Source organism: Brachycentrus maculatus, unplaced genomic scaffold (genome assembly GCF_059751285.1).
Source record: "Brachycentrus maculatus isolate JH-2025_06_01 unplaced genomic scaffold, ASM5975128v1 h1tg000067l, whole genome shotgun sequence".
NCBI classification, from domain to species: domain Eukaryota; kingdom Metazoa; phylum Arthropoda; class Insecta; order Trichoptera; family Brachycentridae; genus Brachycentrus; species Brachycentrus maculatus.
Window position 1 is genome coordinate 1,236,267 of NW_028280821.1, and position 21,651 is coordinate 1,257,917.

At 31.1% G+C, this 21,651-nt stretch overlaps 3 protein-coding genes across 4 annotated transcripts; 1 reads left to right on the forward strand and 2 right to left on the reverse strand.

The window, feature by feature from the left end:
* Nucleotides 1-2,990: 2,990 nt before the first annotated feature.
* On the reverse strand, nt 2,991-5,110 carry LOC148311333 (uncharacterized). The gene is made up of 2 exons (XM_088256803.1): nt 4,712-5,110; nt 2,991-4,601 (listed from the first exon to the last, which is right to left on the reverse strand). Exons 1-2 carry the CDS (start codon nt 4,844-4,846, stop codon nt 3,414-3,416), a joined length of 1,323 nt encoding a protein of 440 aa, XP_088112929.1. The 5' UTR covers nt 4,847-5,110; the 3' UTR covers nt 2,991-3,413.
* Nucleotides 5,111-6,384: 1,274 nt separating this feature from the next.
* LOC148311334 (leucine carboxyl methyltransferase 1) lies at nt 6,385-9,478 on the forward strand. Of its 2 annotated transcripts, XR_015837276.1 has the most exons (5): nt 6,385-6,756; nt 6,910-7,093; nt 7,623-7,974; nt 8,175-8,438; nt 9,393-9,478. XR_015837276.1 is itself a non-coding variant. In XM_088256806.1 (4 exons), exons 1-4 carry the CDS (start codon nt 6,541-6,543, stop codon nt 8,374-8,376), a joined length of 954 nt encoding a protein of 317 aa, XP_088112932.1. In that variant the 5' UTR covers nt 6,416-6,540; the 3' UTR covers nt 8,377-8,937. The 2 variants fall into 2 exon arrangements, 1 of the variants encoding a protein (XP_088112932.1); XM_088256806.1 differs by lacking the exon at nt 9,393-9,478 and having other exon boundaries at nt 6,416-6,756; nt 8,175-8,937.
* A 4,797-nt stretch (nt 9,479-14,275) lies between these two features.
* On the reverse strand, nt 14,276-21,536 carry Acadvl (Acyl-CoA dehydrogenase very long chain). The gene is made up of 10 exons (XM_088256811.1): nt 21,323-21,536; nt 20,900-21,071; nt 20,010-20,350; nt 19,192-19,333; nt 18,759-18,917; nt 18,408-18,671; nt 15,941-16,109; nt 15,416-15,603; nt 14,942-15,154; nt 14,276-14,820 (listed from the first exon to the last, which is right to left on the reverse strand). Exons 1-10 carry the CDS (start codon nt 21,394-21,396, stop codon nt 14,683-14,685), a joined length of 1,860 nt encoding a protein of 619 aa, XP_088112937.1. The 5' UTR covers nt 21,397-21,536; the 3' UTR covers nt 14,276-14,682.
* Nucleotides 21,537-21,651: the final 115 nt, after the last annotated feature.

A 21,651-nucleotide genomic window follows, 5' to 3' on the forward strand; every position in this document is an offset into this window, starting at 1 on the left:
TTTTTACTAAACTTCTTTTTTAATATGTACTACTTTTTACTTCTCGAGATTTACAGGAATTTTAAATTGAATGAATTTACAGGAATTTTAAATTGGATAAATTGTACTTTTGCGGAAGGTGATTAGTTTGAAACAAGAACTTCATTTACAGAAGTTCTGTGTACCTACTATTAAATTATGCATAATATTTATTTAGACTTATATTAAGTTAAAATTCTTTCAAAATTATCCAACAAAGCGTGGCATGCTAGTTAGGTATTTCAGTTCAATATTTATATTGTTACATCTCATATTCTTTGATTAAGTTTTGAAAATGCATTACGTTTTCTTGTATCATAGATTAGTTACCTATTGATGTTTAAACTTCTATTGATGTGTAGACTTCTCTCAATGTGTAGACTTATATCGATGTGTAGACTGCTATCAATGTGTAGACTTCTATTGGTGTGTAGACTTCTATTGGTATATAGACTTCTACTAATGTGTAGACTTCTATGGATGTGCAGACTTCTATCAATGTGTAGACTGCTATCAACGTGTATACCTTTATAGATATTAAGACTTCTATTGATGTGTAGACTTCTACTAATTTATAGAGTTTTATCAATGTGCAGACTTCAATCACTGTTTAGACTGGTTATTTATGGTGGTATTCAAAATCCTTTTTAAAAATGTTATATAGATCATAATCACATAGGTATTATTTTTTATTATCTGATATTCTAGCTTGGAAAATATAAAATCATATGTGAAAATAGTGATTTGATTAAATTTATTCAATATGGTGTCTATCATAGCAGTCTGTAATATAAATTAAATGCATGTACACTAACGTGATAAAGCGACATCTCCATTTGATAAAATTTTACAAGACTTCAAAACATTCTGTAGGTATCCGTCAAACAAGGATACATAAAATGTGTTACAAGATAATGTTGTGTAACTCAATTTTCCAAATTTTGGATAAGGTCAGTGTACTATTAAACACCAGATATGTTAAGAAAATCATTTTATTCTAAGTTCTTTCAATATTTATCTATGACTAAATTTGGAGATGCCTCTTTAACACAGTAAAATATCAATACCTTGTTTTGGTAGATCGGAAAATTCTTATTCTACAATTTCATGTAATTTAAATTATATTATAAAGTAATAACATCCATAGATTCTAAACCTTTAACATACAGACTTATTTAAATTTATTTTTATTAGCTGAATTTGTATTTTTATTTAATGAAAAAGTTTAATATTAAGATTATATAATTGTTCTAGCAATTTCAAATACGCGTATTCACAACTTTCTTTGTCATGAAAACTCCATTTAAAAAAAAAACAAACTCGGTCAGTCCTCACCCTCTGTATCCTACCCTCATCCAGTTGAAAATCAATATTTTCTAAAATAAATTACCGGTGCTTCAACACCTATGTGTCAAAACAAAAACCAATAACGAAAGTGGATCTTTTTTGTGTGGAGTTTTCATTACATGGTCCGTTTTTAACAGGATTTGCGTAGGTACCAATTTTAATTCTAGTTTGTTTGAAAGCGTCATACATAACTATAAACATTCTAATATGTGTAAGGCATATTTTGCATTAAAATATTGTATGTTGTAATGTGTATTTATTTATATTAAATAAAGATTCAAAATGGTCATCACCCCTTTTATTTATTTTTATTGGCATGCAGTCTGGCGTTGTATCCATTATGCCTAATGGAAAGCTGCCGCTTTAATTTAGTTCAACTTGAGAGATTTGATTGACCGGGGACTGTTGAGATTCATCATCCGACTACATATAAACTTTGCACACAAGCCATCGGTGACCCGTCCTGCCCTCACAAATATAAGATTTTTTTAAAATCTCAAACATGTAATATTCACTACTCTACCCTTGATTGAAAGCACTGCTCTAACTTCGGAAGTTAAATTTATGCTTCAATCGAGAAAATCTTGCACATGCCACTTCTGCGCCATCATCTATGGTTGAGTTTAGTTTTTTTTTACTAACAGAGACCTTTATGAATTGCATGTAAGATTGATGAAATGGAAGCAATACATTTCACTCAACCATCGATGGTGCCAAAGAAGAAGCATGCTCAGGATCTATCAAAATAAAGCATGAATATAGCTTCCGAAACTTTAAGTGTGATTGTCAATAATGGGTAGAATGGTGAATGTTACACATGTAAAATATTGTAAGCCCTGTCTTATGCTTAGACTTTCATGTTCTTCTTCATCTGTGTTGAGATATCAAAAAAAGAGATATAAATAACTCGTAAGTGGAGACCAACACAGAATTTGTGAACAAAGACCTAGACATACTTCAAAATATTGTGAATATATTGATTTTTGCATCCAAAATCAGCAGCACATAAAAATATGTTTTCATGAGGGTTATCCAAATTAGACAAAAAAATACTGAATAAATACGTCCGCCTCCGTAGTGTAATGGTCAGCACGCTTGGTTTCCGTTTTGGAGGTGCCGGGCTCGATTCCCAGGGGGGGTCAAATAAATGTTATTTATTCAATATTACCCTGGACCGGTACCTGAAGCGGAGGGCTGATCACCTTTCCTTCATGTGTTACCGATCAAGATAACACTGCGTTTATCTGATGCAGTGCCCTATGCACCATTAAGGGTGCCGATAAGGGTTAGAAGAATGAAGTTAATCAAAATAACGGAAGATAAATTTGTGCTTTGAAAATGTTTTTTTGTTGTAATCCTCGTGTCCTTTAATTTAAAATTTTAAGAATAGGCTGGTAGTTAGGTATGTTCTTCAACGTGTAACCATAACCAATAATCAAGAAGTGTGCATATATGGTTCACAAGTTTCTCGTACCTCTTCGCTAATTTGTATAAAACAAGTTTTGTGAGCTTCCGCTTTTTATCTATAATTTGTATGAAATGTGTCAGATGGCTCCCAACAAGGTGTAACATAATTAATCAAATTTCAAGAGAGTTCAAAACGGGTTAAAATTAAAAATCCAAAGATAATTAGGTTTTGTTTTATTTTAAAATCTCAAAAATACAATTCATTTCAATCAAGTTTGGTTTTTAAAATTAATGAATTAGAAATGATTAAAATAATTTTCATTACATTATCATTTTAAATATAAAAAATAAAGTCGTATCAACAAAATATTCAAGGGCATTGTATTAAAGTAAGTAAATAAGAATTAGAATGTGCAATATTAATTTAGGGAATTTTAATCTGGGGAATAATTCAAATTGATCATGACATGATTATGTAGTATATTTTATACAAACTGGGAGACTGATACTTAGGAACAAAACAGGCCCTATGCAGATATTAATTTTTTACCTGCATGCGGTCAATTTAGTAACGTAACATGAAAAAAGTACAAACAAATATATTAAATATAAAACCATTAACAAAGAAATCAAGCAAAGTTTTATAAAACAACACTAGAGTCAGTATCCCAACACGCTTTACGGGGGTGAGGCGGGGTGTTTTCAGAGTCTATTCCGACTAATCTACGAGATTTCAGAATTTTGATGTCCGAACTTGCGATATTTAGCGGTGGAGAAGTTCTCAAAACTCTGACAGGAATCTTGGATTTGACATTAGACGATTTGTTTACTTTTGCATGTATATCGTACATATCATTTGTCGGAGTATTGTGTTTAGAATTTGGATGGGTTTTATCAATATTTATCATACAAGCCAACGGAGTTCTGGAACCTTCATTTTGGTTGATGATTTTTTTCGAAGCACTAATTGGGCTATCAGGAAAAGTATCTTCATAAATCAACAAGGAGTCGGTGACTTTTTTAATGTTATCTTTTTCTTGTAGCTTTTCATCCGAAAGTTTTTTCTGCTGTAATTTTATGTTGTTCTTGAAGACTTCTTTCATTTGGCTATTAGCTTTCTTACTAGATTTTATTTTAATTTCCTTCCTATCTTCCGTTACTAAAATGGGTGTCCTGTCGATTCCGACCGTTGGAGACCTAGGATCCTGGTCAGAAAGATCTTTATCGTTTTCAATTTTATTTTCTACAGGGGGTTCGTCCGAGGTCAATATTATTTCTTCTACAGGAACTTGCGGTACAACTAATACTTTGCGCTTTCTTCGTACTGTATCAAGATCCGTCTCTATGTAATCTAAATTAGTTTCGAGTAAACCATAAACTGGTTTGTTGCTTTCATTACTCTCGGACAAAGAGTCATTATTCGCAACTACTTCTTCAACAGTGCATTGTTTATCTTCAACGTTTGGATGATCAATCGCACAAGCTGGGCTACTCTCACACACAGACAAATTGGATAACTCTTCACAAAGATTTTTGGGAGACAAGACGTTTAGAATCCCAGTATTGGAGTCGTTTAGAGTGTCATTACACGGTAAATCACTATCACTGAGAAAATTGCTAGAGTTCAGCTCATTATTAGCTTTAATCAGCTCTGGGTTTTGTAAGATAAATCCTAATGGAGTTCTCTGAAAATCGACAGTCGGAGATCTTGGATCCAATTGATTTAAAAGAGCTTTGATCGCCGGGTTGATAACAGTTCCACTTTTCTCAAAGTATTCCTTGGTCAAATCTACATTTTTGGTAATCGGTTTTGGTTTCGGGACATGTTTCTGAAACAAAACCATTTAATTATTATAATACATAATATGCATAAAACAAAAGAAAGAATATTTCAAAATGCATAAGATTGGCAAGAAATCCATAATACAAAAGTATGTACCTGTAAAGGTGTGCGGTCAATATCAATACTTGGAGATCGCGGATCACCTTCCAACTGAGGGTTCTCGTGTGGTATGGTGCAGTTTTCATCCGCAATTTCTTCTTCGTTAATTGATTTGGCTTGGTAATTTCCCATCTTTCAACCGATAAACGGTAATTTAATGTCTCATACAAGTTCAAAATTTTAATATCACAAAAATACAGAAAGATATCGATGGAATTTTCTGTAAAACGCTTGTTTTTCTTTGAATATTCAATGAATAATGTTCAAATCAGACACAATTAATACACGACCAAAGATTTACATGACTTTAGTTTTGAAATCATATACAAGTCATATTTTCTCCAAGAAAACACAATGCAAATTTACGAATAAATTATAGAATTCAAAATGGAAAACAGCCGTTGAATCGGACCATAGACATGAAATCGTGTAGAATTAGATCAAAGACAAATAATAATAAATAAATAAAATTGCATCCTACCTAACCGATTTTTTTCTTCTTCTTCCGCTATCCTGAAATACTAAATGAATTCATCCTGGAATATATTCTTGAACGGTCCTTCTCTTATTGAATTATCTAACGTCAAGGTGACTCTGAAATCTAGCTACGGCTTATGCAACACTGCTTATCATGACCCTACGCAGGCTCTAACTTTTTAAGTTTTATAGCCTATGCCTTCTCGTGAGTGGATTTACTCTTTATGTTTAAAGTTACTAAAATTTCATATAATTCATGAGTGGTAGGCAAAAACATTCGCTATCTCGCTAGATGCATGAGTTTATACATTTCATTTATTTTAAGTTAGCAGTGAAGTTACTTAGGTGTATGATTTTAATTCTTGATTTTACTCATGTAGTGAATTTACTTATGTGTACTTATATATTGTATATAACATACTTACATTACCCTAGAAATAATAACAATGCGCCTAAGAATACCACATGCTTAAGCATTTCCTATGTTAAGATATCACTACACTAATTAATTGATGATACCTCAGTTTATTAATTCCGTTATAATAATTATTTATTAATTAGTGGACCACCACTCCGTAACCTATACTTATTTTATTTACTTATGTATTTATCGTACTCTTGACAAATTCCATAATGTGTAGGTATTTACGATTATTAATATTCGTAGAAAAGATGTTTATGCCTGTTTTCTGAAAAAATCACTTACAATACTTGAAATTTTCTAATTTTCAAAACGTTCTTACGCTGACAATTATATCGTTGTTTCAAAATAAAGTTGTATCTTCCAGAAAAAGTGCATCTGACTTTGAATGTTGAAAAGGAAGTGACATTTTCAAATAAATAAACATGCTGTTTTAAATTATATTCCAATAATATTCCAATAATATTGAATAACAATTGTTTATTCTGGGATGACTAAGTGCAATACTATTGAAAAATAAGGCGTTAAAAAATCATTTGAAATTACTTGTCATTGACTTATCCATTTTTTACTCAAAAATTTGTCATGATGAACTATTTTAATTGAATTGTTAATAAACAAATAATGTATCGATTTTATTTTACACCACGTAGGTAGCGAGTTATGTTTTATTTTGAAATTGGGTAGTAAAAACTACCATTTTGTACGTCTCACTTTATGCGTATGAATCAAAAGTTGCGGTCTATTTATTTTATAGACAAACACTTCTATGTGTATTTTCTTCAATTTTCTGTTTGATAATCTGTCAAATCGGGAACCTAAAAATACTTCGTCAGAAAAAAAATATTGCGAGAAATTGCGACATGCTCTTAGGAACTTTAAAACACTGGTTTTAGTAGTGATGTAAAAATCGTTTTCCAATACAAAAATGGATAACCCTATGAGAATAACTGGTGACGAATCTGTTAAAGCTACAAATGACGATGCCAGTGAATGCAAAAGGAGTGCCGTGAAACAGGGATATTGGCAAGATGAATATATATCACACTTTGTCAAAAATGTTGATCGTAAAGCTCCTGAAATTAACAGAGGTTATTTTGCAAGAGTCAAAGGCGTAGAAATATTTATTGACAAGTTTCTCAAGGTAAGCATATTCGATTGATTCTTTCTTTATAAAAAATACGAAGTAGTATATGAATAAATATTTGATAAACAATCCCTATATCCCTATATAACCCGAAAATATTCCAAAGGCTACTTGAAATTTAAAAACAAAATATGATTTGTTTTTTTCAAGGTGACTGGTAGCAACTGCCAGATTGTGAATTTGGGTTGTGGATTTGATACACTATATTGGAGACTCCATGATCTGAAGCAAGTTGTGAGTAATTTTGTGGAGATGGATTTTCCCAGTGTTACAGCACGGAAAAGTCACGCAATTAAAAGAAATAAGATATTAATGGATAAAATTCATGCTGAAGGTATGTTATTGCTTGCATTATCTTGTTAACAACAAATTATATATAATTTACAATAATATACGAATATATAATTTACAATAATATATGAATATATCACTCAATTGGTGCTAGAGTGTCATAATGATTTTTTGGATTCACATTTCAAATACTATGATTTCTGTATTATTAAAATATTAGAGGAACCTAGAGTACTACTTAATTGTTGTCATTAGACAAGCACCAATAAAGCATATAATGCACTTTTAACAAATGTTAGTTTACAGCAACTTTGTATTAACTTACTAGTTCGATATAGATACTAATTATATTCTAAGATCTAACACACATTAAAATATAATAAAATAGCTTACTTCACCAATAAATAGATGATCAAAGCTGTAGTTTTAGTATAATATCAACTGACAAAATCATTGAAAACTGATATAAGTAATCAATTTTTCATACAAAAAAAGATAGATGCTTCGTCTCATCCGAGACACTTAGAATATATATTTGGGTAATTTATGACTAATTTTTTCATTATTTATAGATGGAGAGGTCATAATACGAGAAGGAGATTTGCATGCAGATGGATATCACCTGATGGGCTGTGATCTGCGTTGCTTATCCGAAGTTCAAAGGAAAATGGAGAGAACTGGAATCCTTCACGACTTGCCTACTCTTTTCTTGGCAGAATGTGTCCTGGTTTACTTGAAACCCGAGGCCTCCCAACAGCTAATCACTTATATTGCTTCTCAGTTTCCCAACTCCATGATCATCAGCTACGAACAAGTTAACTTAAAGGACAAGTTTGGAGATGTTATGTTAAGCAACTTGAGCGCTCGTGGGTGTCCTTTAGCAGGAGCCGAATTTTGCGCTTCTTTGGAAACTCAACGGCAAAGGTAATCATATCCAAGCTGTCAGCCATATATATAAAGTGATCATTAACCTTTATTTGGTTGCACGAGTTTGAAATCTTACTGTGCCAGGTTTTAAATTATATCACAGGATATTAATTTATGGATTACTGTATTGGCAGGACGTTTTGTTAATGTTAACACTATGGCTTTGATATCATTTATAAGTTCTTTGTGGTTTATAGGTTTCTGTCATGCGGTTGGAGCACGGCACTTGCTTGGGACATGGAAACAATATGGAGAGCTTTACCAGTCGCAGAACGACGCCGCGTGGAATCTATTGAGATGTTGGATGAAGGAGAACTCCTCACCCAGCTATTTCAACATTATTGTATTGTCTTCGCCACAAAGGGTGACACCTTGAAAGATATTACTCTTGAAAGTTAAGCTAACAATTTTCTAACAAAGCCAAATAAACTAGATGCTTCTCCTTCAATCCCGTACTTTAGGTATATATAATATATTTATATAACAATATTATATTTCAAATGTCTAACATTTTGTACATAATATTCAATGTGTTTATGAACGTTTTGACGTATTTCATATTTGATGTATAGAGAAGAACCATAATAATGGTCATAATATGTATTTTAAGAATTCATTGTTTAGACACAAACGTTAAAAAAAAAACTTTAGAATAAGTACAAAAACATAAGAATGGATTTTTGGAAAGTCTGAATATGATACATATATGTATATACATGTATCATTTATGATTGCTATAAGAATGTGACTGTGATTGTGCGGAATGTTTATTTTTAATATTGATTCAGTAATTTTGCAGTAGAACAATCTAATTGTAAAATTGGCAGAATTTACTGTCATTGTTGTAAATATGTAACAGTAAAACTAAACAAATTATATAATATAAATGACGTGGACGTACATAACTAAATTTCTATAAAAAAACGTGAAGGAAACCAAATGGAAAAATAAAATAAGAAATTTAGCAGTCAGATTACAGTAATTATAACCATTTTTATTTTAATTTGATTTGTCAGATTTAACTTCCCCTCCCCCCAGGAGATTTCATTATCACCATATGTATTTACTACAACTCGACTTTTAAAATGAGAATATCAATATAAAATATGATATGTAGATACGGGCTCAGAATTTTTGTATTCCTCTGTAATATAATTATGTATTACATGAAAGTATTATAGTATAAAATTATTAATTTGCAGCAACGGAAATAAATAAGTTGTGAAAAAAATCAGGGATAAAATCACCAATACACAAATGTTTCTTAGTGTGCGCGTGTTCCGCGCTTTGTGTATACGCGGCGCATGTTGTAGCGTGTTTACTGCGCCAGTAGTGCGCAGATCGTCTGACGCTGCAGTCGTGTCGCTACGCTAGCTATTGTGGCTACTTGCAATGTATTTTTTTCTCATTTTCAGATACTTACCAGAGCTAACATTACAAAATTGTTGTACATTTTTACTTCAACTATGGTCAATAAAAGCAACATTTAAAAATATTCACATTTTTCCTGTTTTTTTTTCATATGGTGTACAAAATACATATCACCGGTGCACGCGGAAGTTTTTAGCACCGTAAGGGAAAAGTTAATATGGAAAGCAAGTAATACTAATAAATTCAAGTTCATTTATGTGTCAAAGATATCTTCAATCCCACGGCATTTCAATTTTTGCTTCTTTACAAGGCAAACTTACTTCTGTTCCATGAGAAGTTTCACTTCAATATAATTGTGTGATTGCTTTTAAGTTTGAAAGCTATTATTCTTTATGCTATTCTGCGTTCCTTTTTATATTATCTCTATAAATGCATAAATATTCTGGAATGTGGATTGTTATTTATTTAAAAAAGTATATACTAGCATTTTGCTTAGCCGATTAACTTAATATTTATATTTTTTATGGTAAAATATTTTAAATATATTTTCAAAATAAACTTATCATTCTCCCTATTGATAAAAAACAAATGTTAAAATTATTATTATTAAAATGTCCAAGGTAAAATGTAAGTTACTAAAAATGAGACAAAAATTTCCAAATGAAATATTTCAGTTTTTTATATAAGTTTTACTTACTACTAGTAAATACTACTATTTGATTGATTGATTGATTTGAATACCACTATTACGACACTGAATGCATTAAAACACGTGTCACAATAGATTTTAAGAAATAGTGGCATTTGCTAAGTAAAACTGAAATAAAAAAATAGATAGATTTTACCACAAAGTGACTGCCGAATCAATTAATGAAATATGTATTTAATTTTAGCTCTATATTATCCAAAGGTTTAAAGTTACTCAATAATAAAACACCAAAAGAATCATTACCTTATTATGACTTAAATGTTGTAGAATTCAAGTCATTTACTGTTATTATATATTTTAATGCAGGCTGTGTATTTCAATAGTATAAATAATAACACTGTCGAACTCGGTTATTACGACCACAGATATAGGGAGGTTTTGTATTATATATAATGAGGAAATATTCGTTGGCATTTTACTTTATGATTTTCTCCATGCATTTATTCACTTTTATAACAAGCTACTTCTCGGGTATACCAAGCAAAAATATTGTCAAAAAAAATCTTAAAACTGTTAATGTGCCAATCTTTTAAAAACACTGTTTTCGACCCTAAGCAATAAAATCGACCGGGCAGTTACGCCGCCAGGATAGGATTATGTTTATGACAATAATAAAGATACTAAGTACCTAATTGATGTTTTCATCATCAATATTGAAAAAGTATCCACGCATATGGTTGAAATTGCATGTAAAACATCCAAGCTTCGTGAAACTTCACAACTACTAACTAGTAGGCTCCTACCAGTACCAGTGACTCAGCACTTCATTACAATAAACTTATTTTTTTAGTTTATGAATGTCATGCTTGTTTCGGGGATTTTTAAAATAGTTTCCATATTTTTTTTTTTTGCTTACTATGAACAATGTATAGTAAACATTTTGAGGTGGGGAATGTTAGATCAAGTCTAGAGTAGGTCAGTTAAAAACAAACCCTCCAATTACATACGTATAAACATGACTACTAATAAGAAAAAGTGTTTCTCAATTCGTGAAAAAGTGGTAATTAACCGTGAAATAGAACATCGTGGCGTGAATAATGTTGAAACAAAAATTCAATATCCAGTGTCCACATTATGAAAAAATAAGAAAATATTTTTATCTGGAAAAGAACATCACGAACATGCAAAAAAGGAATGAAATATTTTTGTTTGAATTGCAACTTAATGTGTCATGTGACCATTCCAGATACTTCATGTTTTCATATAATGGGTATGTCTGTAAAAAATACCTATTCTTAAGTAATGAGTAATGCTTATAACAAGCAAATCAGTCGTTCCCATCTTTCTCGCAATAACCGAGTTTGACTGTACATACTATAATAATTTTGGTTTGTATTTTCACAAGATTATTTTTGTACAAGTTTATTTTATAAAAAAGTTATAGTTATTGCTTTTGATGCTTATGAAGATGTTATATCACTCACTCCTTTCAAGAACGTCATAAATAAAAAAACTTGATTTTTCAGGAGAAAGTTTTTAAAGTTTAAAAATATAATACAATGTTTTAAAAATAAATATCAAGCCACTTATTGAACTTTTTACTGTGCAACAGATCTTTTTAGGTAAAACCTGAAGGGTTTTTCTCCATTTGAAAAATATTTAATATATTTAAAAAATATATTAAACAATACCTTTTCTTCAAAATGCAAAAACAACACTTTCTGCCCTGTAGCGGGTAAATATTAAGTTAAAAATATGCCGCTTTTGCTGGTATATAGTACATTTTCTGGGCATTCCGAAAACATGCACAACTGAAAATTGTCAATTTTTGATTTATGACGTTCTTGAAAGGAGTGAGCAATATGTCAAAACTCAAAATAATACAATAATTGGAAATAAATTTATTTTTAATGTATGGAATTTAATAAAAGTTAAGGAGGAATGAAATAATAATCCAGAAAAAGGCAATAAGAATATGAATGACTGTGAAAATCAATGAAATTTACATTAATCCCCTCTAAAATATTGTTTGTCTGGTTGCGGGAATGTGTAGTCCATTTCCCTTGTGGATTATTATGAAATAAGCCGTGTAAAGTATTTTTATTAGTATTATATTAAACACAAAATATGAATTGTGGCGGAATGAAAAATTAAAAAAAAAAAATGTTTTCCTACATGTAAAAACAAGCGGCCAAAAAATTGAAATAGAGACAATTATTACAATTGGTTTATTTTTTTTTCCATATTAAAAAAAATAATTTCAGCAATCCTAACACTGAATAGGATTACATATTTAGTATACTTTTTTACATAACATTATCCTTGCTAAGAATTCACTTTTGAACTTTATAGAAGCCAGTCCAAGGATGTGTACAAAATATTCTATCCGCAGTTAACACATTTCGGACGGGTGTTTTTTACGCCTGCGGACTGCTGGCGACCGGGTTTCATAATTGTGTACATATAGTTTAGACCTCAACAAGGAGATTGGTACATAATGTTCTTATAAAAACATTAAATAATTCCTTCTTTTCTGACTATGAATGAGGCCGGTGAAGAAGGTAAAAATACCCTTCCCATCATTAAGCATCAATCGACCGAAAGGGTAGAAATACCTTTCCTGTCCTGTGTTAAAAAAATCTTTTTTTTTGTATTATTTTCGCATAGTATTCATTATTCATCTAACCATAATGCTTCAGTGTGTAACTTCTGCTTTAAGTAGATATTATTTTATCTTGTCGTATTTAAAATCTCAGTTCCTTTGCAGATGTTTAATATAAAAATATTTATTTCATGGTTAAACCTTTTATGGATGTATGTAGTATTTCATAACAAATCCTTTTGATAAAAATGTCATAAGTTCGCATATTTTAAATTTTGTGATATAGATGTATGTAATTTTCGCAAATAAATAATTAAATGTTTATCTTATTTTATTTCTTCCCATTTAAAATTCTTTTTTGTTAGTGAAAGCGCGAGTGCAAATTGATGTACTATGATGATTTTGTTCCCCTTCATAGTGAAGAGGTCAGCATGATGGCTATCGAGCTGAAGGTCCCGGGTTCGATTCCCAGTAATATTTATTCAATATTTTATTCCTCTAATATTTATTCAATATTACTCTGGGTTACCTGAAGCGCAGGGATGGTTATCTTTTTTATTTATTTAACAATCAAGATAACATTGCTTCTATACAATCCAGACCCCTATGCACCATCGGGTGTGGATAAGGAAGTGGAAACCTAAAACTAGAGGTTCAATTTAATAAAAAAATAAAAATGATGAATACTAGTATATTTATTGTTACAATTATACTTTTCATAAAATTACAAAGATTGAAACTGAATGGAGTACATATTGCTTATATTATAAATTGAATATGAAAACAGTTCTGGCTCATAAGAACAGTTAATATCACATTTGGCATTGCAAATAGTACATCCCAATATTGAGGTAATAATAATGTATATATATTTTTATTGTCACTATATTTTGCTACTTTATTTTTCTGCTAAACGTGTAAAGTAACTTAATAATACACACATGAAAATGTACGATTCTTACAATACAACCTTAAACATTTATAGCTCACAGGCTTGCGAAATGTTCAGTATTAAACATGGTATATTGAAGGACGATATTTTCTAGCAATTTATATGTAAGATAGAGCAGGTACTTCAGGTTTCATCTACTATATATAATTATGATGCTTCACACACTCTCTCAACTTCTTTAAACGAGTCAAGTGTGTAAACATGAAAACTTAAAGATGTTATATGTTCCTACTACGTATGATTATCTAACATATTCTTACTTGGTCTTCAATATGGAAAATTAATATCAAATTTCAGGTAAACATAATACAATACTTCATGATTCCCAAAGGGTATGTGCGTAACATTTATATATATATATATATATGTATATATATATGTATATATATATATATATATATATATATATATATATATATATATATATATATATATATATATATATATATATATATATATATATATATATATATATATATATATATATATATATATATATATATATATATATTTATTTTATTTATTGTTTCGGCATTAACTTTGTGGTAAGACATGTTATAATAGTTAAATTATTAAATATAATTACTCAAGTGGTAAAAAACAAAGTGTTTTCTTTAATTATTATATGTATATATTTATATGAAAAAAACAAACTACTTACATAATCCAAAAATGACATTACATAGCAGTTCTTCATATATTTACTCCAAAATTATCTTGAATATTTTGTTTTGTATATGATGCGAGAACTAATGAAACAAATAAAATAAGGAATGTCATATCAAAGATAGACGAAGAATCCCGTTTACGGAAATAAGTTACGTTTATATAGCAGGAAGGATGATTTTTGAATTAAATTGATATGTTATTTGTTATTGAACTACAAAATTTTATATATGTACTATAATTATATATAATTAAAACATGAGGCTGAAAAATGTAATTTTGTGTGCTTACACATACCCTTACTAAACAATAATAATACGTCATCCAGCACCAATATACAAACATAACTGTTTTGAGATTTTAAAAAATTATGGTGAGTCTGTACAAATTCATGTAACTCAACAGTTTGTAATGATCATTGGAACTGGATGCCTCAGTTAACTGACTTTCTAGAGATGTATGATTTTACATGTTTAATGGGTTGACTTGAACTATGCCACCATTTTCGCACATTGCCTTGGATACTTTAGATAATTTAGAATAAACATCGAGATGGGTTGAAGAAGTTATGTGCTGAAGATTTGTTTGAATACGTTCGGAGGCCTGTGAATAAAGTAAAAAGATTAATTAAAACAATAAGTTTATTGTGCTCCCGATTTTTCGATAAAACAGGATTTATGATGATCAATTTAACAATTTAACAAATGTGTGATAAATTTCTTACCTCCGTACACCAAACTTGAGCCATTGTGGTTTCAAAGTCAGCTGTGGGCAAACCTAATGTGTGGGCTCGTGTTGCACGCGATAGAATAACAGCCATAGTGTAATTATCCATAGCACACTGAGCTAATCTATGCAGTACAAACTGTTCTTCCACAATACCTTTACCATATTTGACAAGGGCAGATTCGATGGCTTGTCCAAAAGCATCCAAACTCTGAAAATGATAATAAATATCAAATTTCCACCTTCGACTCCTCAACAATAATTTATTTTCTATCAATAATTCTCATAAATACAAGCACATTAAAAAAGTGCTATGTCTCTTAGGTTTTAATGATATATATTATGTAATCTAGTGATTATGGGTTCATAGAGCAGCAAAATAGACAAAACAATCATGATAATATTTCCCAATAAATAACATCTATTTTACTTGGCATTCAAAAGATAAGAAATACACAAGAAAAATTATAACCTTTGAAGCTAATTGGGCCGACCCCTGGAGAGGATCTGCCACCAGATGTGTCATGGAGGGGCCTCCAGATAGCCCAGCAGATCTTATCGCTCTTTTTCCCGCTTCGGAGAAGATTAAGCCAAGATTAGCAGTTGGATTCTTGAAAGCCCTTTGTAGTTCTTTTAAGTGAGTTCCTGCATATTGAATTCCTGTAAAAAAATATTACACTGTTACAGTCTGCAGTTGTGATGTGTGTGCTGGGTGGTTTTTTTTTATTAATAAAACCTGTCTCAGCAATTAACCGACTAAAAAAAATATGCAATTGTAATCATAATAACTTTTATTGCCAAATATTTTCGACCAATATTCTGAAGGCAAGGTGATCATTCTTGCGCTCCAGATTCATGGATATAGGATTGGAGCTCATGGTGAAGGACATTTTTTTCATATGGGAAAGGAAATGAAAAAACAGGATAGCAGTAATGGCTAGGGCAGTCGGGGTTGCCTACCACAAGCCCTCGAGGTAAAATCAATTAATTTATTTACCTGTTAGGGCTACAAACAGCCTTAATACATCATTTGAGCCTTCGAAAATTCGGAATATACGCAAGTCTCGCATTACTTTTTCCAGTCCTGCAGCGTGCATGAATCCCATTCCACCCAAGATTTGTATGGCCTCATCACACACGAACCAAGCGGACTCACTGGCAAAACACTTTAACAAAATAGGTACATTTTTAGATTAGCCAATATTATTAAAAAGAGATTTTCATATTTGCTAATTTTATTTAAATTTTACTTCCTCATTATTTCATGATACATGCATTCTTTTAAATGTATAAATATGTATTTAAAACAAAAAAACACACATAGGCATAGGATGTACATGGGTATACAATAGAGTGGGCCTTTGATGTATGAAAAAAATTATTTTATGAGATATCAAAGACAAATGGGTCTAAAAAGTTGCATTTTGAATTGCAAAAAAATGGATTTTCCGAAAACTTTAAGCTCTGGTTGAGGGCCAAAAGTAGTATGGAATATTTTTTTAAATATTTTTCTCATTATGTGCAATCCAAAATGCAACTTATTAGACCCATTTCATTGTTGAATTCGCAAAAAAACGCCATCGGCCCACCTAGTATACAATATAATACTCTCGTACGTGTCTCGTCATGGGTTTCGCTTTGTGAGGCATTAACGTACGCAATAACGTACCGTAAAAAGTAAGAATTACACTATAATATTAATGTATTATTTCTTGTAAATTGAATGGGTTATGACTCATATTCAAAACAACACTTATGTCACATATTGCGATCAAATAAGATTGCAACTCCCAGCCATTAGATGTAAAAAGATTGATTGGTGTATTTTGACCCAGACGAAGATATAACAATAGAAGATAAGATAATGAAGATAAATTCTTATAGTGAGTATTATAAAATGTGATAGTAAAAATAAAATAAAAAACCATTTGTAGATAATATACATATTACTAACATATTGTTGATTTGAGCCTATTAAAAATAAATTTTCGTTCAACAAGCAGAAAAATCCTCATTCGAATATCTCCTTTAGAGAACAGATTATCGAAACATAGAACAGATTATCGAAAGCAATATTGTTCAATATGCTATGTATATGCTCAGTAGCTCTTCCAACATTCGGCGGGTTGGTCCTGTGTATAGAAATGTGTAACAATCTATTTTGACAGTCATAGGTAACTATCGAGAACATGCATGAGAACAACTAATGCTTTGTATAATTTCAGAATTATCAATCACACGCGCAACAATGGATAAATGCATAGCAAAATATGCATTCCTTTTTAGTATTTTAACTAAAACATGGCGGAACATTGTAGGGCAAAAAAAAATACACGTTAAACTATATATATATTTACATTTTTTGCATATTTTACATCACATTGCTGTCCACAAATAATTTACTATGCAACAAAAAAAATATTTAAAAAGGAGTGGAAAGTTAAGAGTGTAAGATTTGTTTCATTCAAAGTTATGACAGACTAATATCAAATAAATTTTCCTACTACTATTAAACCGTTTCCCTGGAGGGGTAAGCAGAGAGGATGGATACTACACTTGTCTGTCCTGACATACAATACTAGCTTCCTTCCAATCCATACATCTAGTCATACATGCCCTCTGGTTAGTTAGACTTTTGGCACAACCAGATTTTAGATTTTGATTGATCTGATTGTGTCAAGTCTTTTTTAGCCATCCTTGTTTTGTTTTCCTGTTTGCATTTGCCAAATATACTTTCGTCATTATCTAGTTATTCATTCGCTCCACAAGTCCATACCACCTTAAAGAACTTTTTCTAATTTTTTCAACTATCCCTAGTCAGTCTCACATTCTTCTCTAATGTATTTATTTTCAATTCTGTCATAAATAACTTTTCAGACTCAAAAATAATAAAAACCATTCATAAATAAATAAAAACTTATTTTAACCATTAACACAAGTAAAATGCAAAATCAGGTCCCATAACTACGTTTGAGAATTCATTGGTTCTAAATATACAGTTTGTTATGTTCAATATTTATATTGGAATACAAAAATTTATAAATTCTGCTTGATAGTTAATTAATAATATTTTTATTCCGTCTTATAGACTTAGCCCAAATGGAGTTAGACACTTTGCGGATCAAAATAATGATATTTAATTTTACAAAATGTACATTAACCAGTTGCCAGTTTATCCCGGGCGTGACTCGGGCAAGGAGTTTGTGTTGCATTGATGAGTCCAAGTGCTGCTCGGGCAAATCCTATTCTAACTTGGTAGTATTGATTTGCCCGAGCCAAATATATTTATGTTTTTGTTTTTATTGACTGACTCGAGCAATGTTCGGGTAGTCCTGTTTCGAGTTATTTGGTGACGATTTTGTGCACTGACGAATTTTCTCGCCAAAATTGACTGTTAAGTGGTTTAGAACTGCTTAGCAGATAAAAAAAAATCATTAGTAAAAAAATAGTATGTATTTACAAACCTTAGAGATAGCTGCTTCAAGATGATAATCTGTGCTTCCGGAGTCCATGTTTCCACTAATCATGTACGCCAACGACTCGGTGATGTACTGGAGCATTTGCATTCTAGCCAACTTTTCTTGGATAGTTCCAAAATTATCAATACGCTGACCAAACTGTACTCTAGTGGTTGCATGATCAGTCGCTTTTTTTATACAAGCCTTCATAGTTCCACTCAAAGCAGCTGCCATACCAAATCTACCATTGTTCAATATGTTCATCGCTACCTAATAAATAAAATTAAAACGTGTTAAGAAAAATTTACTAATTTAAAATATATTATCTCAATTATTCATTAAATATTAAAATCTCACTTTGAAACCATTTCCTACTCCTCCGAGAACATTTTCTACTGGTATTTTGACATCGTCGAAATATAATTCTGCAGTATTGGAGCATTTGATACCCATTTTCTTTTCTGGAGGTCCATTTGTCAAGCCTCCAAAAGATCTTTCGACTATAAATGCCGTAACCTGAAATCAGAAGGTTATTTTGTTACGTTCTTGAAATTGACATTTAGATGGAAGTGTATGTGTGAAGTATGAGTGTAAGTGTGTGAACATGCTATATCTTCTAGTGTTGCTTGCATGCCGAAGTCGTGATCGTCCTGACAAAGAGACAGATACTTCAGGCAAAAATGTGTGTTTCCATTTACTAAATATCATGATTGATATAAGGAATTATTCAAAAACTAATCAATGATAATGATCTAGGATAGTTACGTCATAATAGTTTAATTTAATCCACCTTATCAACTGTTTTTCCATTTTTTTCGACTGGAGTTTGAGCAAATACAGTAAAGACCTCAGCCAAACCACCGTTACTAATCCAAATTTTGGAACCATTAAGGATGTAATGCTTTCCATCGGGAGAAAGTACAGCCCTTGATCTGCAAAGGGAAAAATGTTTATAACGATAGAAAATTATCTTACTGGAATGAAATATTTACAGTGATTTTCTTGGTTGTACGTATTTCATTCCAGTAAGATAATTTTACAATAATTTTCTTGCTTGGAAAGACAGCTGGGAGTCAACATCCCAAGAGCTATAAGCGGAGGCACAAACAGATCCTTAGGATCTAGAAAAAGAAGAAGAAGAAGAAGAAGAGGAAGAAGACGAAGAAGAAGATTTTCTTGCTATTTATCAGAATAAATTATACTTATTGATAAAAGATAAGATTCATAAATTTTACAGAATTACCGGTATAATCTGAATTTTAATTAATGAATACTTTAATACTTTAACCTGTAATTAATTTAATGATAAAGTCACAATGGTAAGAAAGTCATATAATTGAGTATTTTTAGAAAAGATAAAAATATATTGTTAATACTTAACAAAGTCGGTGACCTATATATAAATTTTAAAAGTATTAAAAAATTATGTTGGACATTACTGAATAAAAATTTCAGTAATTAATTAAACGAATTTTAAAAGTCTATTTTTACAAACAGTTTATTTTTCAAGAGTTTTATGTCACAAATATAATATAATTAAAAACTATAGATGGCAATATAATAGGTAAATAATAATTGACACGTAAAATATGGCGAAGAGTGACTTACTTAATGGAGCCAGCGTCAGAGCCCGAGGAAGGTTCAGTGAGGCAGAAAGCCGCCATCTGGTTACTGGAGACGCGGGGAAGGTATTTAGCTTTCTGTTCCGGAGTTCCCACCAGAAGGATTCCCTTGAATCCTATGGACTGGTGAGCTCCGAGTGTGATACCAACACCCAGGTCATGTGCTCCTACAATTTCCACAAGGCGGGCGTACTGAGTGTTGGTCAGACCTATTCCACCCAGATCTGTGGGAACTTGTAAAGCAAATGCGCCCATTTCCCACAAACCTTTCAAAGTCTCTTCATCGATGGAAGCATTCGCATCATTTTTAGCCGAATCATTTACTTCCTGTGGAAGGTATCACAGTCATTTAAAGTTTAAATGCAACAATACAAACCATCTTTCCAAGTGCAGTTACTCAAACATACATGAATTGATAATTACGATTTTATAAAGAATGAATAAAAAATCATTGAAAATCAACAGAGACACTGTTAAGTAGGTACATAGGCATTTCATCTCCTTGGGACATTTTAACCTACTAGAATATAAATGGTTTTCACTAAATGCAAACGGAAATGAATAAAGATTAAAAACCGTATATAGCATACAAACAAATGAAATGTTCCACATTGTTATGTAACATAAATAGGTTCAAAGTTTATTTGCAACTATGCTGATTCAAATAAATTTCTAAGGTCCATTTATTCCCTAAAGACTACCTGCTAAAATGATGGTGTTTTTATAATCGAGGTTTTCAGATAGTTGTAATGTGATTAAAATTAAAATAGGTCATAAGTCAGGGCGTTTCAAGCATTATAATAAAAACAAGGGTAAGATTGAAAGATAATCATGCACATTGACAAGTAATTTAACAGTGGATAGACTGAAGATTACCGCGAAGAACTTTTCCGTGGGGTCCATAACAGCTGCTAAAGTTTCTCTTTGTTCTTCAGTGAGGACATCAGGATAAGGGAAGACCTGCGCTGGTTCCAGTTGTCCACGGAACAGGTTCATGGTGAAAGACATGTTCTCCTTGGGGGCCTGGGGGGGTGCTGAAGCAAGACATCTAAGAGAGAGAAGAAAAAAACAAAAATTGCATAAATATAGAACGATGACAAAATGTAATTGGTAAATAGGTCAAATAAATATATACACAAAATATTTCATCTCAGATCTGGTATTTCTTAATTGACCTAGATACGAAACTACATTTTACAATTTTAGTAATATATTTTCTTGCAAGCATAAGAAGAATATTTTTTATTATTTCATATTTCACTATAAAATAAATATATTTATTTAAAATAAACTACATACCTTGCTGGAATACATAAAGTATTGTGCTTGGCAGCTGATTTTGAAAGGTGAACAATGAAACGACTGGCCTTCATGTTTGTAGAATACTGATCTATAAAATGCGATTGAGATATATAAAAATTTTCAACAGATTCGAGATTTGTAAAAGTCCAAAGTCCAAAATATTAATACAACACTGTCGCTGACGTCTCGACTGGTTTGGTTTTGACGGACGTCACAAAACAAATGAAAATATATTTCTTCTTCTTTGTACTGTATCTACTAAAAAACCACCTACATTGGTCACAATAATTTAGGTACTAGGCGGTGTCAATTTTTTTTCTACCTAG

Bases quoted from the DNA above. Each gene is read 5' to 3' on its own strand.
- LOC148311334 (XM_088256806.1), top strand. From the start codon at position 6,541: ATGGATAACCCTATGAGAATAACTGGTGACGAATCTGTTAAAGCTACA. The intron at 6,757-6,909 runs GTAAGCATATTC...GTTTTTTTCAAG, and splicing joins TTATTGACAAGTTTCTCAAG to GTGACTGGTAGCAACTGCCA. The intron at 7,975-8,174 runs GTAATCATATCC...TGTGGTTTATAG, and splicing joins TTGGAAACTCAACGGCAAAG to GTTTCTGTCATGCGGTTGGA.
- LOC148311333 (XM_088256803.1), bottom strand. From the start codon at position 4,846: ATGGGAAATTACCAAGCCAAATCAATTAACGAAGAAGAAATTGCGGAT. The intron at 4,602-4,711 runs GTACATACTTTT...GTTTTGTTTCAG, and splicing joins TTGACCGCACACCTTTACAG to AAACATGTCCCGAAACCAAA.
- Acadvl (XM_088256811.1), bottom strand. From the start codon at position 21,396: ATGAAGGCCAGTCGTTTCATTGTTCACCTTTCAAAATCAGCTGCCAAG. The intron at 18,672-18,758 runs GTGAGATTTTAA...TTTATTTATTAG, and splicing joins GAGTAGGAAATGGTTTCAAA to GTAGCGATGAACATATTGAA. The intron at 14,821-14,941 runs GTAAGAAATTTA...CTTTATTCACAG, and splicing joins CTCAAGTTTGGTGTACGGAG to GCCTCCGAACGTATTCAAAC.